This window comes from Poecilia mexicana, unplaced genomic scaffold, assembly GCF_051168715.1.
Source record: "Poecilia mexicana isolate PSO_F unplaced genomic scaffold, ASM5116871v1 scaffold_9, whole genome shotgun sequence".
NCBI classification, from domain to species: Eukaryota; Metazoa; Chordata; class Actinopteri; order Cyprinodontiformes; family Poeciliidae; genus Poecilia; species Poecilia mexicana.
Window position 1 is genome coordinate 33,332,350 of NW_028263378.1, and position 18,461 is coordinate 33,350,810.

Here is an 18,461-nt window from a genome sequence, read left to right on the forward strand (position 1 = left end):
AGGAATCACAGTCGAACAGAATGGCACACAAAATGTAGCTTCTATGGAGAGGAGCTATAAAAGGAGAGAAGATGTAGATTGACATTGTGGTCTTTGGGGTACATCTTCAATAAAAAATAATAATAAATGTCACAAAGTTCAATGCTTTTTGTCACTCATGTCAGTAAAATTATTATGCTAATTTATTACACAGAGTGAAGTACAAGCCTTTACTTTTTTGGAAGTGTCTCACAAAAATTTTAATATTACAGGAGATCAATAAAAAAGGACATTCTTCACAGAAATTAAAAATTCAAAAATACTTTATTGACCCCAAAGGGAAATTAAATGTTGTAACTCATATTAATTTAAATTCTTCAAAGAGTTGATGTAGATAGAAAAGAAGTGATGGGGGGTACTTTATTCTTCAGTCTTTACATTCTGGCTTACGTGGAGGTTTAGATTTCACCTGATTTTATTATTTCTACATTAAACCCTAGAAGCGACAGTTTTCTAATATTTAATAGCTAAACAGCAAGATAAAAGAGTAGGGACGCATGATATAGCGGTACTAACATTGGTATCGACTGGTAAATTTTTAGCATAGAAGTATCAGTCCAATAAATAAAACTGGGCCGATATTAACAACTAACATTTATTTTTTTGTTGCCGTTTGTTTTTAGAGGGGAAGGAAGGGGGCAGGTCATATTGTCTTTGTTTGGTCATGTGACTGCGATGCAACAGGATTGTGGGACGTTTAACTGAAGCAGAGAAGCAGTGGAGTCAATGTTGTGGAGAAATAGTAAAATAATATCGGTACAGGTAAAACATGCAGTACAACTTTGGAAACTCAACCAAGAAACACATGAATAAGTACATTTGAGTAAGTGCAAAGAACTGTTTGATTGAACTTATCCAAACTATATACTTCAAATCTGGGCTCAGATGATGTAAACCCAGGACATTATCTTGTGGAGTGGCATGAGTACCCCCAGCCCCTCTCATTGTTTATATTCCCCCTCCTCCCTCCCCCCACAGCTCTCACCCGGAGTATCTGATTGTCAATAGTGCCTAATGCAAAACACCCAATCCACCCCACTCCCCCTTGTAGAGTGTTTTGCCCAGATTGCCAAACTGGCTAGGACCGCCTCTGTTTGGGCCTCATGTAGCAGTCCGATTGTGAATGCAGCAGGGACAGCAGTGCAGTGATTCATGGATGAAGAGATCACACTCTCCACAGAACACACTGCAACACAAAGGACAGGCGAGGACCTGGAAGCCAGCAGAGAGAGGGAGAAGTGAGAAACATTCCAACAGAGCTGGTCAGTAGTTAATATACCTGGCCTGGAATGTGAAACCAAATCATTCCCCAGTTTTAGTTAAATTAGTTCATTCTGGGTTCCCTAGAAACACCATTTGTGTACGTTTTAAGCTCAACTGACTGTAAAGGTTTTAGTACAATGGTTGTATGTAATGGAGAAAAAACTCATTCTAAAGATTACAAATTCCAAAGAAATGCCAGTGTCCTTAGGAACTCAACATTTAACACTTTTAAAAACACACAGCTGCTTTAATGTTGATAAACATATGCTACAGCTTTTTATGCAAACCAAACATTCTCATTTATGTAATGATTTCCAGAAAGAAATGGAGCCGGTGCTCTTCTTCATTGAAGATATAAAGAGAAACCAGTTTTCTGGAATTCTACTTACATTTTTATCTTTCAGCTGCCCTTGGCAGGCCTGACAGAACCTGAAAGAAAATGACACTTAAGGCCACACAGGAGCGAGTTTCATGGCAATAATGACACAGGTAAATTAATAAGCGTTACTTATTCTGCTGATAATTATCAGCTGGACTCTCAATAAATGCTTGGAGGGGAAACAGATGATGAAAGGATCTGGCCAGATGTGGAGCAGACACCAGCGTCAAACCTGAGAGGAAAACACCCACATATGCACACAGCTAAAGTTGTACTAGCTTAAAGACATTAACAGAGAAAAATGAGTATCAGCTTCATAAAACATTCCATATACAATGAATGCCTGCATCACACATACCACAGACTTTACACTCCACAGGAAGCTCTGTGTATTTTGCTTGGCACTGCGGACAGAAGTATCCTCCTAGAGTCAGAGCCGGGCCACCACCGCTGTCCAGATGACTAGGAACGAACACACACACACCCACGCACAACTCATTGTGGGAGCCAGCTGTTAAAATGGTGGAGTTTCATTTTTTTCTGTACTTACGACATGCTGAATGACGGTTTGACATCTTGATCACTCAGAGAGGCTACAGTGTGCTGAGGAAAACCTAAGCAAACACGGGTTCCTGTTAGTATCAACAGTCCAGACAAAGCACAGACAGAGGAGCTGACTCTAGCTAGACTGCCTTGATACAAAGTACATCTTTTTAATGCCATTTTAATCAATAGAACCATGTGCATTTTAAGGGCCCTGGGAACTTGATTTTCAAATGAAATGCTGAATTTACTTTAATGCGAAAACAGAACTCAACAGTCTAGGTAAGATGCCTCTGCTGTTGTCTGGTTCAGGCCTGGTTGTCATGCTTTTCTGGAATGAATTTAGCTTGGCAATCCTTTCAAGACTACGGTTCTCCCTGTTTGTGCATCATTTTCTACCATATCTCTTCCTTCCACTCAATTTTATGTAAGATGCTTGGACACAGAACTCTCCGAACAGCCATGTTCTTCAGCAATAATGTTTTGTGTCTTCCCCTCCTTGTGAAGGGTGTCAATGACTCTGTTCTGGTCATCTGTCCAGTCAGCAGTATTCCCCATGATGTTGACCCACTGACCTGGAGTGAGTAACATTCCACTAATACCTTTACACAGTAACACTATTTTAATAGCTAAAACCACATGTATTTAATGCCTAACTGGTCCTAACTCTAGTCAGGTCAGTGTTTGCCTTGACAACAGACTGAACAGGAGATGCAGCAGTGAAGCGTCTATAACAGTCTATATCTTTTATTTTGAAAATCCTTTAACGGGATTCTCTTGGTTACTTGCGCGCCAACACTGAGCCCACAAGCAGCAAAATGAGTAAGAAACCGATCAGGTGTCTTTGGAAAGTTTCTTTGCGAAGGGGAAAAGGCCCAGAGAAGAGACAGGAGGATGGATTTATCCTGGACCGGTAGGTGAGTCAAACATTACAAGCCGCTCTGCGTAACATGCGGCAACCAGCTGCTAATGAAGCAATGAAGCTTCAAACTGCTTTGCCACGTAGAGACCAAGCAGGCTGTGGATATAAGCAACACTTCAGGTGTCATTGTCTCTCGTCACTCCCTGATGGGACCGTCTCGTTGCAGAGAAACAAGCTCAGGGCTCCGTTAGTCATTATTGTGAGTTAAAATTTTCATGAAAGTAAAATGTTCGTCTATGTTGCGCATCTGTATCTTATTTTGAAGGGATATGTAAACGTTACCATAGCGACCAGAGTCAGAGAGCGTTTGGGCAGTGGTCGCGATGAGATGAGTAGAGCTTGTGAGTCTTAAGTCTGGTTTAGACGGCAAGATTTAAGGATGTCGGCCGATTCTCCAAACCTTTGTGACCACAGAGCTGATAAAAGTACAACAGGTTCAATCGGTTCGTGTCCAGCCACACGGCAGGAACCGATTCCAGTCACAAACATCCCGATTCCAGAGGATAATCCAGTAAAACCCCCAACATAGCATAAGGGAATTTAGAATGACCAAACACGGATGACAATGTAGAAGCAATAGTGACAGTTTGTGGACTCATTTTAAGAGATAAAAGACGTAACAAAAAGAAAAGGCGGTGGATAAAAGACAGCGGGAGCAGCCGCTCTATTTGCTGCACTATGATTTGGAGGTGACTGTGTTTTTTCATAGTTAACATTTTTAACTGAATAAACATAAACATATATAATAATGACCTTTACATATAATAATAAACATTTACACATATCTCCTATGTCCACCGGAATCTCAGTTGCGTGATATGTCAGTTGTTTGGGATTTCCCTCTATTCTTATGTCACCGCGCTTTCTGATTGGCTACCTGTCACGTTCAACAGGTTGTATTCTCTTCCCAGTCAGAGAAAACCCCACAGGCTGCGATAAAAAGGCCAAGACAAGCAAATTGGGCATATTCAGGATTTACCGGGAACACCAACATGCAGACAGTCAATCTGCATGTCTTGATTGTGTTTTTCAAGATGCAACACAATCTGCATCTTGAAGAGTAAATGAGTTACAACATTTAATTTAATTTCCCTTTGGGATTAATAAAGTATTTTTAGGCCCGAGCAGCTAAGCGCTGCGAAGGCCTATTGTAATCGTGCTGTTTATTATTATGATTCTTTGCCCAAATTAATTGGCTTTTTGGGGGCTTTATCATTTTCAAAAACTCACCAAACTTGGCGGGCGCATAAAGCCTGTGTAAAATTTACGTATTTTAAGGTACCTGCAACAATCAAACAAGAAACGGCTCAAGGCCGCCACCTAGCAACTTTCAAAAGACCCTTTCCTATTCACTTGCTTCATCGTAGAGACTTGAAATTTGGTACACTTGTAGAGCTCCCCAAGACACTCAGAATTTACAATTAATGTCGTAGTGCAAGTATCACAGAATGTCGGCCATTTTGGATTGAAGTTCCGATTTTGACCCGATTTTGGACATTTACAGGGTTAGCATTTGATCGAACTTGTCCTAGGGATTTCGATCAATCGGCTTCAAACTCGGTCAGATCGTTCATAAGGCATGGCCGATTCAAAGTTATCAAAGGTTTGCGTTTTTGACCTTCCTGAAGGGGGGTTACCTGGGGTCAAAGTTCATGGATTCGCCATGAAACACAAAACGGTTATAACTTTTACAAAAAAACTCACAGAGGCACCAAACTTTCAGTGATTGATCATCATCAGGTCCCCTACAATACCCAATGGTGAAATGATGACATCACTTAGGCCACGCCCCCTGAGAACAGGAAGTGTCATGTTTTACTGTGAACGGTCGCTATCTGACCCCTTTGACCTAATCAACATGAAAATGTGTCCACAGACAGAAAACATGTTGGTGTGTCATGGATTCCAACCCTGTTTGGTTTTGATGGAGCAGGTGGGCGTGGCGGCATGGCGAAGTGACCTGTAACGCCGTGTCCATACGTTTGGCTGTAGATTCCACAATTTTGACCCCAGCTGCACCAAACTTGACATGACTGATCCTGGTGGGATGCCTGACGATCCTATGTCGTCATAGTCTTACGTCATCTAAGCCCCGCCCCCTCAGAACAGGAAGTGCCTTTTTTTAACTTGAACAGCTCCATCTATGGCTCTCTCAACCTAATCAAGATGATTCTGTGTTGGATGACAGATAACATGTTGGTCTCACTTGCTTTAAAGCGCCAAGAGTTTTCAGTAGTGGGCGTGGCCATGGCAGTGCGGCGAAGCAGAGGGAACGCCGCCGCCATACGTTTGGCTCTAGATTCCTCATCGTTCAGCCCAGCTGCACCAAAGTCACTAGGATGCATCCTTATTTATCCCCGAACAGGAATCCATAACAGTCGTTGATGGGCGTGGCCTAATTTCTCTACAGCGCCCCCTAGAATTTTTTAAATAATCAGCCCCAAGCCATGCCTTAACCTAGACGTATGAAACTTGGTACACATGTGTATAATGTCAGGACCTACAAAAAAGTCTCTTGGAGCCATGGTGCAAACCTAACAGGAAGTCCGCCATTTTGGATCAAAATACGCCATTTCCTTTATTTCATAGACGTCGCATCTGATCTATCTCCTCCTACAGCTTTCGAGATACAGACTTCAAACTCAGTCAGCAGAGAGTTGAGACATTAAAGGTCCAAAGTTATCACAGGAATTTTTGTATGTCAAAGCATGTGGGCGTGGCTAAGTCCCAAACTTTGACTATTCGCCATAAATCATTAAAGTGAGATAACATGCACATAGAAGGTCACAGCTGCATCAGACTTTCTATGTCTCATTATAGACCAGCCCTCATCACAGTTAGGTGGTCGATTGATGACATCACCTTAGCCCCGCCCACTTCCGACAGGAAGTCACCTGTTTTTTCTACTGTACGTCTTACTTTTACTCTCTAATACATATGGGCTTCATCCTTTGCAGACTGACATATAATGACATGAAGATGAACTCTGTCAATGCCTACTGACCTGTGGGGCCAAATGGCTGTGCCTCGCAAAATGCATACGATCGTCTCTTATTCACAAACGCATCATCCGATTTGCACCAGACATTTTATGAGTGACACTTGTGAACCTCTAAGGAGCCCAATAGAGTTTAATTGCAGTTTGACTCCACTGCGCCCCCTAGGTTAATCAAAAAGCTGTATCTCCTTGCCACATGGCCCAATCTGCTCCAGATTTTGGGTGCATCGCCAGGGAACGCTGCCGAAGGCATCAAAGCGGATCGCGTGGAGGACGGTGCGCGAGCGTCGGCGGTGGCTGGCGGTGCTGGAACATCCGCGGTGGCTATAGGCCTGAGCGGTGCTTGGCTGCGAGGGCCGCTTGAGGCTCCGCGGAGCTTTAATTGAATTTGTGATTCTGTATCACAGCTGAGCTCTAATAACCAAATTTTTCCTGAGGGGCAAAAGAGCAACCACTGACATGTTTGACATGTCAGTGGCTGACATGTCAAACACCAGGTAACACACAATACCCCCTACAACCATTACAGGGCCCCCTGGTCTCAAAGTGACCGTAGCTTTACTTGCAATAGTAATGAACAAGCCATCAAAGCTGAACAAGGCAGCAACTGACCTGAGAGAGAGAATCGTGGCCCGAATGAACACCCGGCAAATCCGACTGAGTGAAGTACCATCAGAAAGTCTCATTGAAAATGTGAATGCAGCATTAAGATCTATCCCTACCAACACCATAACAGAAACCAATAAGCTGATATACAACTCAGCATCACTGATCCTTGAGATGCTTGGCTATAAGAGCAACCATGAGACCCAATATCCACCATGGAAAAGACGGTTAGAGGCTAAGATGATAAAGATAACAAGGAGGGAAGTGAGCCAACTGTCAGAGCTCCCATAAAGTACAGCCAGATGTCCATACCTGAAGCACTTGAAACTGCCAAACAAATGCTCTAAGCCTTGGCCAGCCGCCTAAAGAGATACACAAGAGAGAATGAAGCCAGGAGGATTAACCGGCTCTTCTCCACCCAACCAGCTAAAGTGTACTCTCAATGGCAGGGTAATAACAAAAGAGCAGACCCACCAAGGCTGGAGACTGAACAATACTGGGAAGGCATATGGGAAAGGGAGGCGTCCCACAACAGCAATGCACAGTGGCTAACCTCTCTACGAGAGGACCACAGCAACCTCCCTGAACAAGCACCGGTAACCATCACTGTGGCAGATGTCCAAGAAAGAGTCTCAGGTATGAAAAACTGGACAGCACCAGGACTGACATGATCCATGCCTACTGGCTGAAGAAACTCGCTGCCCTCCATGAGCAGCTGGCAACTCAATTGAACCAACTGCTACAAATTGGGACTCACCCTGAATGGTGAACTGAAGGGCGCACAATCCTGATCCAGAAGGATCCCTGAAAGGGTTCAGTCCCATCCAACTATCGGCCAATAACCTGTCTCTCTACAACATGGAAGCTCGTGTCAGGCATCATAGGGGCTAAGATAAGCGGGCACATGGATAAATACATGAGCACAGCACATATGTTCATGAGCACATGCCCTAAATATTTATGCCTATTTAAGGCATAGGCATAAATAGTAGAGGAGCCAAACACCAACTCCTTGTAGACCACACAGTCGCACGAGACTGCAAAACCTGACACACCAACCTGTGCACGGCTTGGATTGATTACAAGAAAGCCTATGACTCAATGCCACACACTTGGATCATTGAATGCTTAGAGATGTACAACATCAATAGGACTCTAAGAGCCTTCATTGCAAACTGGATGGGGCTGTGGAAAACCACCCTTGAAGCCAACTGCAAACCACTTGCACAAGTGTCCATCAAATGTGGCATATACCAAGGAGATGCTCTGTCCCCACTGCTGTTCTGCATAGGCCTGAACCCCCTCAGCCAAATCATCAACAAGACTGGCTACGGATACCGACTCAAGAATGGGGCCACAATCAGTCACCTCCTCTACATGGATGACATCAAGCTGTACGCCAAGAGCGAGCGAGACATCGACTCACTGATCCACACCACCAGGATCTACACCACTGACATTGGGATGTCATTCGGGCTAGAGAAGTGTGGTCGGATGGTTACAAAGAGAGGGAAGGTCATCCACACAGAAGGGGTCTCACTCCCAGAAGGAACAATAGCAGACATTGAGGACAGTTACAAGTACCTGGGAATACCACAAGCAAATGGCAACCTCGATGAGGTCACAAGGAAAGGAGCCACAACCAAATACCTCCAACAAATAAGGCAAGTCCTGAGAAGCCAGCTCAATGGCATGAACAAAATCCATGCAATAAACAGCTATGCCTTACCAGTAATCAGATACCCTGCAGGAATAATTAGCTGGCCAATGGAGGACATAAAGACCACGGATGTTAAGACCCGGAAACTACTAACCATCCATGGAGGGTTCCACCCCAAATCCAGCACTCTGAGACTGTACACAAGCCGTAAGGAAGGAGGCAGAGGACTAGTGAGTGTGAGAGCCACTGTACAGGATGAAACATCCAAGATCCATAAATACATCAAGGACAAAGCCTCAACAGACGATGTGCTCAGCGAATGTCTCAGACAATGGGGAACACAGGATGAGGTGCTGGAGGAACCATCATGGGAGGACAAGCCCCTACATGGGATGTACCACCGACAAATAACTGAAGTGGCTGATATCAGGAAATCCTACCAATGGCTGGAAAAAGCTGGACTCAAGGACAGCACAGAGGCACTCATCCTGACTGCACAGGAACAGACCCTAAATACCAGAGCAACAGAGGCTCAGATCTACCACACCAGACAAGACCCAAGGTGCAGGTTGTGCAAGGAGGCCCCTGAGGCAGTCCAGCACATAACAGCAGGGTGCAAGATGCTGGCAGGGAAAGCGTACATGGAACGACATAACCAAGTGGGGGGCATAGTGTACAGGAACATCTGTGCAGAATATGGTCTGGAAGCCCCGAGATCAAAGTGGGGAACACCCCCACAGGTGGTGGAGAATGACCGAGCTAAGATCCTGTGGGACTTCCAGATCCAAACAGACAAGATGGTAATGGCGAACCAACCGGACATTGTGGTGGTGGATAAAGAACAGAGGAAAGCCGTTGTGGTGGATGTAGCAATACCAAGTGACTACAACATCAAGAAAAAGGAGCATGAGAAACTGGAGAAATACCAGGGCCTCAGAGAGGAACTGGAAAAGGCCTGGCAGGTGAAGACCACAGTGGTGCCTGTGGTCATCGGGGCCCTCGGGGCAGTCACCCCCAAACTGGAGCAGTGGCTAAAACAGATCCCAGGAACAACATCAGACATCTCAGTCCAGAAATGTGCAGTTCTAGGCACAGCCAAGATACTGGAGGAACCCTCAAGCTCCCAGGACTCTGATAGAGGACCCGAGCTCAGAGGATGAAAGAGAGAGACAGAGACAGAGAGAGAGAGAGAGAGATTTATAGTTGATGAATTTAACATGCAACAAAGCCGGAGCATGGACCAATCACACCACTGGCGCCTCTGCACATTGCCTCGCGCACCGTCGCTGCTTGATCACTGAAGTTTACCTCAGTGCGCCTCCATTCACTCAAACTGGAAAAAAGCTCACCTGTATGAACATTTACATCAACCCAAAGTGAGGAATTGTGATTTGAACTGCAGGTATAACCTGTAGTCGCACTTTCAGAGGTGCATGTTGAGCGAGCGGTGAGAATGATTTATGTCTGTGAACAAAGAATTATGTGCAGCTTTAACATCTCAACACGCTACCCAGCTCATGGCTCTGTGTCTGGGGTTAAGCTAATGCACCGGCCAAAAGCTGGAGCTCCACGGGAAGAGCTTACGTGCTCGCCTCATAGTCACACATCACGCTGGTTTTATTTTATATTATTTTAGTATTTTTAGTATTACTTTTTCCGGTTACATGATGCATCAAAGATATTAACTCTGTCCACTTAAGAGTTAATGCGCTTGGCTAACCAAAACAGTCTCCGTGGTACTTATTAAAAACCCAACAGACGCAAAATGGAAGAGCTACTAAAGCCAAATTAGTAGCATCATGCAGGCCCGTCCAAGGCTGTATTAGGCCTTGAGCAGAAATTGACTTAGGGGCCCCTCTAACTGTTAAAAACATCAGCACCACTAACAGCATTTCAACATGGATTTAGTACAATCTGGGAGAGGGGAGTAGTTGAATCTGCCTACCTAAAATGCAATAAGCAATAATTGAAGTTTTTTAAGATACATTTGTGAACAAACAGCTCAATCTCAAAGATTAAACTCACAGCGTCAGATTGTAGCTGTGGTAACAAAACAATCTAACTATGAATATTGTTCTTTGACCTTTAGCAAAGTAAACTTGCCAGCTGCTTAAAATCTTAAATTTAATGTTACCTAACTGGTCACTAGTCAGTGTTTGTTAAACAATTTAAAATCTTTTAATTTATGTATGCTAAAACCATTAAATCAAATTTAGTAGAATTAATATTCTCAATAAACAAATTTGTCCATCTGTGTTCTGTGTTAAAATATTAGTGTTTATGGGGCTCCTGAAGGCCTGGGGGGGTCTTACAGAGCTGCTGACTTAATTTGTATTAAACAGAAGTGCAAATAATTGATATTCACTTTAATTGTATTTTTTTTATTTGTTGTTTTTAAGATTCTATAGTTGTGGGTTTAAATAGCATGTCACTGGCTATGTCTTCCTGTAACATATAGTTAGCTAACGAGTAATAGTTTTGCATTTCTTGTCAACTTAACAGCTTTTAACATAAAACCCCAGTGGACCACCGGTGGACCACCTCGGCGCCCCAAACACCGGGCTTGGCAAGTTTTCTGGGGGAAACCCTGATTCCCCATTCAGTGCCAGAATACTTTTAATCTGTGACATAACCTGAAGGAAACGGCAACATTTCAAGAAACCAAACATCTCTTTCAGGAGAGGAAACTCAACTTTTATCATGCCGGCAGCAAAATATGTTGCAATTCTGGTTAACTTGGAGAATATGAATGTCAAACATTTTAGTACTGACCCATTCGTATTAAAGAGCTTTCCGATGAGAAGCTTGCTGGCGGAGGCTTGACATGATACATGAGCAGCTCTTTGAAGTGACTTTCATCTAGGATAACATGGTAGGATCCACCCGTCTCTCTGGTCAGAACCGTGCACACTCGGACTTCCGCTGAGAGCCCAATTACTGACACTCGCACCTTAAGAGACTTCAGAGTCTGAAAGCAAAGGAAAACATGCAATTTGTGCTCCTTGCTGCCAAACAACAAGTTGGAGAAACAGAGAACATTACAAAACAAAAAAGTTTTGTTCAGATAAAACAGTTTAGCAAAAGAAAGTGATGATAAACCAGTATGTGAACCTCAGCACAAGTTAAGAGCCAGTTCTTAAATTACTTTAAACAGTCAAATCAAACAAAATATGCTTTTAAGGTGGTTTCATTTGCATCACTGTGAAATATAGTCAGATATATAATAAAAAAAAAACTTTCCTTACAACAATGAATGCCTTCTTGACAAATGGAACTGCATTATAACATTATGAACACTGACTTTACTGATTTTTTTTAATGATTTCAGCCTCGTCTGCACGTATCCCAAATTGAGGCATACTGTTAGCATCATTTTTTCTCACAATCAACTGAACTTTTTTCACTGGCCAGTATACTGTACCAGAGTCGACTATACCCTTTCAGAGAGTAAGTCCATCAATACAGGATTGCCTCAGGGTGTTGCACTTAGACAGTTATGTGCCAGTGCACATTAGAAGAGTTATCTGAATAACTCTTCTAATTACAGAAGCCTGTGATTAAACATGTCTTCACCTTGATTAGCTCATAGATGTTAGCTGGGTCACATGTGGTGAGGCTGCTGAGGATGATGAGGATTTCTCTGCTGGTGTGTCCAGGCATGTGCCTTTAGAGAGAGAGAATCTAAGTGTTGCTGTTTCACTCAAAAAGCCTCTGTGGAACAGCATCTGTGGTGAACCCACTTGAGGGTCTGTATAGCCAGGCTGAGAGAGTTGTACAGCGAAGGCTCTCCGACACATGAGCTGTCAACTGCTTTCTTCAGAGCAGCAATGTGCTTCTTTGGATTTCCTGTTGGAGAAACACAATAAAGGATCAGCAGGTTTAACCGGCAAAGCATAGACTGAGCGCTGGCGGAGGGAGCAGGAGAAACCCACACAACCAACCTATTTATTTCCTTTGGTGATGCACAATATTAGGAAAACATGTAAACTGTTGGAAGGACAATGTGATGTGCAATAAACACATAGTGAGCTGAACAATATGAAAGTGTTTCTGCCTTGGATTCATTGGAAACTTGAATCCCAGACAAGAAGCAGTCTATCTAGCTACTGTGAACAACTGAACATCACCATTTCTATCTTAGTAACACAGTTTCATTGAAAAAGTTTCACCTGGCTACCTCTGCTGCTTCAGAAGAGAAACAGCTAATCTGTAATTTATTTACATCTTTACCAGAACATGTTATTTGCTCCTGAAACACTTTGTGTCATTAGAAAATCAGGCCACATCAAACAAATGACTAGCTGAGAGACTGAATGCATTGTACTTCTATAATTAGCTAATATTTGTTCCAATCTAAGCTGTTCCTGTGACCAGCCTTCATCGTCTCCTAGGAATATTTGACTTAGCGTTACAGGCTGCTCTCTACACATTGTGGGGACTGTACATTGTCAGAGATAAATTAAAAGCTTGCTAAAAAAAACAAAACAAAACAAGAAAAACACTGCTCATATGTCCCTTCAGTCACATTAAAGGTGTGATGCATCTGAACCTCAGATATTTAGACCCGAGTTATTTATTTGTTATGAAATAGAAGATTACTATAGTAGGCCTTTCACAATAACAAATTTTGCTGGACAGTAAATTGTCCTAGAAGTTATTACAATAAAGGTCGTTTTGAGACCATTTTCAAGTCAAATAATGCTAATGGCATAATAATGCAAGATCTTTGAGATCTTTTGATTCTCAAAGATCAATAAACTGTCATATCTGATGAACATTTAACACTGGAGCTGGAAAACATTTTAATTATCCAAAATAAGCGAACAACAACAGATACAACAAATAAGTTAATTATGAAGTCTCCGTAAACAAAATTGTCCTTCAAAAAAAGGGCTAGTTGATGCCAATGCACCAGACTGAAGACTTTTATAATCCAATTTTTGGTAGAAAGAAAAAGAAAAACAACAAATCATGTAAATGGAAATTACTGAGTTTATTTTATTATGCAATTACTTCCAAGTGTGCCATTTAAATCTCTGATGTTCTTAGGAAATTATTTCCATTTCTTAATTGCTATGTTGACAGATTATTTGTAACAAATTGTCTTAGCACAGTTTAAGATTAAATTTGTCTCCCTTAAAGCAGTGTTTTTCAACCACTGTGCCGCGGCACACTAGTGTGAGTGATCGTCAGGTGAGCCGTGGAAATTATCCAATTTCACCTACCGTATATCCCAGACTATAAACTGCTACTTTTTTCCTACACTTTGAACATGCGGCTTTTCTGTGGATTTTTCTTCAACCACCAGGGGGCTCTTTAGCAGGAAGTGAATCATTGGAAGTCAAAATTGGAAATCAAAGAAGAAAGCGCTAATATTCATAAACAAGCACATGCTAGCAGCAGGCACGACGGAGAAATGTTTTCAAACTCATATGATGCAGCTTCTAAGTTGAGGAGTATTGATCTGGCAGTACAGGAGGGAAATAAAGCCGCTGTACGTAAACTCGGCATGAACAAAACCGGATTTGGAGACGGAGAACTGCGTCCTTAATATATCCAGGAGTTATTAGGACGCAGCCCTCTGCTCCCTCTGCTGGGTCCTTTTGGAAAACCGAGAGCAGCAGAGATGCCAGCGGCCTGTAGCCCGGTGCGGCTGATATTTGTACGTTTCCGGAGGAGGCGGGGTTCAAAAAATTTGAAGGTACGGTTTATAGTATGGTGCGCTCATAGTCTGGAAAAGGTAAGGTAAGGTAATTTTATTTATATAGCACATTTTCAGCAACAAGGCAATTCAAAGTGCTTATGGTAATTGGTCTTAAAAGATTTTTTGAAAACAAATTAATTATATCTGCAAATAATGGCGTCTTTGACTGTCTCTGCTGTAGTAGTGACTAGTGGCGTAATCATGTAATTTTATTATCACTAGATGGCAGTAGGTACAGAGCATTTTACATTAAAATGAGAATTAGTGATGCATGAATGTTAGTACATTCATGCATCACACACGAGTGTGTTGTGGCTGTTCAGGTGTATTTTTGAAGTGGACATGTTAAGTGCAATTTGAAATAAGAAATGTAAAATATGATAATATATTTTTGTGTTTATTTGATTCCTATTCAAGAGACTTTGATAAGAATTAGTATATATGTAATATAGGCGGCTACAGAGTATCTTTGTTTGGATTTTTGGTTGGTGGTGTGCCTCGGGATTTTTTTCAATTAAAACAATGTACCTTGGCTCAAAAAAGGTTGAAAAACACTGTGCTAGAGTATCTGGTAAAACGATTAAATAATAATTTTTAAAAAAATCATAAAATGACTTTCTTTATTAATATGAGTAAATCATGATCCAACCTGACAGTCAATAGAGGCCACTAAAGTGTGGTGCATTTCAGTAACTCTTGTAGAGAATGGACATTTTAACACTAACTGAGCAGCCTTAATCTGGACTACCTGCAGCCTTGACTAACCTTGCTGGTAGCAGACCACATAACTGGGCCTGGTCTACATAAAACATGTCAAACATGGTTGATTTGAGCGTTGGAACTATTCCTGGTGGTTGGGCTGACAAATACATGTTCAGCAGCTAGCCAATGAACTTTGATCCTCACCTGCAAGTTCCGTAAGCTTCTCAGCCCTTTTGTTTTTGGTGGTGATAATACCAACCTGGAATTAAACACAACCCATTTAATTAGCTTAGCTACATAATCAGAGGAGTTTTAGAACCACCCCATTTACCTGAAACAATGGCTATCCTCCTGCGTACATTCACTTAAACATTTATTACTCACATCACAACTATTGAAACTGAGTGTAATAAAAAGAATGAGATAATCTACTGTAAATTTATACTGCTGCTTAATCCTTCATATTCTACCAGTGTTAACACTGGGCAGTTTTAGAATCAGAGCAATTGTTAGATTTTTCTTAAAGTAATATTTGAAACACTCCTTTTTATTAGAAGCCTGTTAAATGTTACTGAAATTGACATTCAGTCAATGTCAATTTGACTGAAGTTGAAGTATTTTTATTATTTACACTTACACTCCTGTGTGTTGGAGCAGTGAGGCTGCAGAGTGCAAACATTTACCTCTGACATCACAACATAACTGAGTCAAGAGATCAACATGTCATTTACAGGTATGTATGTGGATCTGATCCACAGTTCAGAGGACAGCAATAATGTTCTGAAGACAAGAGAGACGTCAAACAACACAGTTACATCAGCAACAACCACCAGAGGGCAGCAGCGATGGTATTATCAGCCAAACTCTCTGGAAGATCCTTCATCATGCAGAAAACAACACAAAATACACTGCCAAAAAATATGAGAATACATGGGGTGCAAGCGGTGGACACTGTTGGACAGGTAAAGTGTTTCTCCAAAAGCCCTAAAAAGTAGCTAAATATTAGTAGTGAAATATTATTCACTAATCTTTTTCAATCAATCTATCTGCTCAGGTGCTAAAAGTGTTAGTTGAAACACTTTGATGTTCTGTTCCAGATCATTTTTCTCCCATCTTCTGAGTGTAGGTGGGAGACAAAAACTAATGTTTACTTCAGAAAATTCCAGATGCCCTACAACCACCAACACTGAGCATGTTGTCCATTTCCTCTGTTCTTTAAGCGCAAACCTAACGGTATCATACCTGGCTGATGGGATTCTGGTCAAAGTATTCATCGATGAATCCCTCCATCAGCTGAAGATGAAGAAAGGGAATATGGCTTAGAGACAATCACCATGTGCAGTAACTGGTGCCATATGTGTTCTGTCTCACCTTCAGAGTAGAGGTGAGACGGTTGGGTTTTAAGTCCTGGTCCTCCATACTGCGTGAACAGTCAATAACAACATATAGGTGGCGCATCTAGAGCACAAACAATGATAATCTCCTCTGGGTTTCAAAATGATTTTTATGATAACACAACGTGGGTGTGAGGCTGTTTCTGATAATCCCATCAGACACTGGTCTCACTCAGGGCAATGCTGGAGCCTGGTTGCTGACTTCATTCAAAAAGAGAGGTGCACAATATATTAGCACTAACATGGGTGTCGGCGGCTATTTTTATAATAACTAGACTGATGTTAAGTGAGATTTGTTTTTATCTTGTTATCATTTGATAGTTGGAAGAGGAAGGGAGGAGACTGGTCATGTGGTATTTGTTTGGTCCTGTGACTGTGATAGTGATGCAAAACAGGATTGTGGGGGATTTAACTGAAACAGAAGCTGTTGCGTAGTCAACGGTGTGTCCATTGTTTTTGGTGAGGTGTCGAAAGGGTAATTAAATATATATAATCAGTAAAAATCAGTTATCGGCCATGACAGCAATATTAATATTGCATGTCAATATCAGCCCAAATTTATATATATGTGTATCCCTAATTAAAAAACATATTAGCTGACAATAACTTTGGCCAGTTTGCTTTGGTTCTTTTCATTAACAGTAATTCCATTGGCTGAACTTATAGAATATCCAAAGATGGTTGTCACTGTACAACGCTTTAATTCTAAAGATACAATATTAGCTATGAGAACATGGCATCTATAAGAGCTGTAGCTCGCATGAGATCTGCCAGCTGTAGTTTTACAGTAAGGACTGAGAAACACAGTGGAGAAGCAAAAATCCAGACTTCACTCACCATCCCAAGCCTCACTTGTGCATGGCTTTGTGTCACCCTATGAGGTAAGTAGAGCAGGGATGTAAAAACCAGGCTGAAAAAGCACATGCAACTAAAGACTGATATACAGCACATTCAATAAATTACAACATATCCCTTTTGAAAATAACTTAAGCAGGTATTGAACATATTTTCATTAAACCCAGGTTTCTGTTTTTAATCTTTAAAATTAAAAACAGATCATCAGCTGTAAGTGGAAAATAATTAAATGAAATTATGGATTTTCATCCATCTGTATCATTAATCCCTTAATGTTAATTGTTCCTATAATAAATTAGCTTTTCCAATAGTATTGAAATTGCTGTCTAACGCACCTTTTTCTTTTGGACTGGTACAGGATCTCTTCCACTGTGGCTTTAAGGGAGCCAGACTCATCCTCCTTAAGCACTTCCCTGTAGAAATTCAGGAATATCCCATGTAGTTGCATCAGATACAAGCACATGTCCCAACCTGAGAATATTCTCACATTACACATCTTACCATGTCCTTTCATAGCCTCCTTCCCAGCGCTTGGCTCTCTCTGGCTCTTCATCCATTGTGTCTGCCTGTCAAACACAATGAAACAATGATCAAGTCCAAACTATTTCACTGGAACTGCAAAATACCTCTTCATCAACTGTGAGCTGATGAAGAGTGTGTACAGGTATCACACTCTCAACAATAATAAAGTTTGAAGAAAAGCTCAAATATATTTTGCTTATAGCTGTTGATTAGGACATCATTGTACCTCTTTTAACTGACTGTTAAAATGACCATCTAACATTTAATTTCTTAGGTCAAAAGCTGGAAAGTTTTGGAACCTCTGCTGAAAATCCATTTGTTTGTAACAGTGGGTGCTGATTAACCAGATTTGTGGTCAAATGTTGGATTAGTGATCATTACATATTTGTTATTTTGGTGTTTATTTTTTCAATATTTTGCAATTCAATTATATGCTTGAAAGATTCACCACCCGTGAGACTAAAAATTAATCTCCATGACTAAATATTGTACAGTTACATGACAGACTGAAAAACTCCTAATTAATGTGGATAAAGTCATCCATCACTACTTGGAGTCCGAAACACGCTGAGCTGAGACGAAGCCGCTTTAGTGACAACCACGCAGTTGAACGAGGGCCCAAATGGTACACCATGACAACAAAACCCTTCTCAGGCGGTCACAAAGGTATTACTACGACCAACCGAAGAGCTCTCGTTGTCTTTAAATACTCAACGGATGTCTCGATGAATATTATGCTAAGTTAGAGGATTAACTTTTCGCTCCCTTTACTTACCAGAAGTTTCTGTATTATTGTCCTGAAACCAGAGATTTAACTAGCAGTCCAGCGACCAGTTGGTGCACCAGAAAATTCTTTCCGGAAGGAAACACGCTG

The 18,461-nt window shown here is 41.6% G+C and overlaps 1 protein-coding gene across 1 annotated transcript; it reads right to left on the minus strand.

Annotated features, from left to right (window-relative positions):
• Nucleotides 1–160: 160 nt before the first annotated feature.
• Nucleotides 161–18,448, minus strand: gtf2h2 (general transcription factor IIH, polypeptide 2). The gene is made up of 15 exons (XM_088009173.1): nucleotides 18,363–18,448; nucleotides 17,567–17,631; nucleotides 17,401–17,478; nucleotides 17,048–17,084; nucleotides 16,188–16,274; nucleotides 16,059–16,109; nucleotides 15,021–15,075; nucleotides 12,151–12,256; nucleotides 11,984–12,074; nucleotides 11,183–11,378; nucleotides 2,232–2,295; nucleotides 2,040–2,143; nucleotides 1,811–1,913; nucleotides 1,692–1,731; nucleotides 161–1,251 (listed from the first exon to the last, which is right to left on the minus strand). Exons 2-15 carry the CDS (start codon nucleotides 17,620–17,622, stop codon nucleotides 1,141–1,143), a joined length of 1,179 nt encoding a protein of 392 aa, XP_087865299.1. The 5' UTR covers nucleotides 17,623–17,631; nucleotides 18,363–18,448; the 3' UTR covers nucleotides 161–1,140.
• Nucleotides 18,449–18,461: the final 13 nt, after the last annotated feature.

Excerpts from the sequence above, each read along its gene's own strand:
- gtf2h2 (XM_088009173.1), bottom strand. The coding sequence starts at position 17,622 with ATGGATGAAGAGCCAGAGAGAGCCAAGCGCTGGGAAGGAGGCTATGAA. Across the intron at positions 16,275-17,047 it reads CACAAGTGAGGCTTGGGATG|ATGCGCCACCTATATGTTGT; the intron begins GTGAGTGAAGTC and ends TTTGTGCTCTAG. Across the intron at positions 12,257-15,020 it reads GAAGCTTACGGAACTTGCAG|GAAATCCAAAGAAGCACATT; the intron begins GTGAGGATCAAA and ends TTTCTCCAACAG.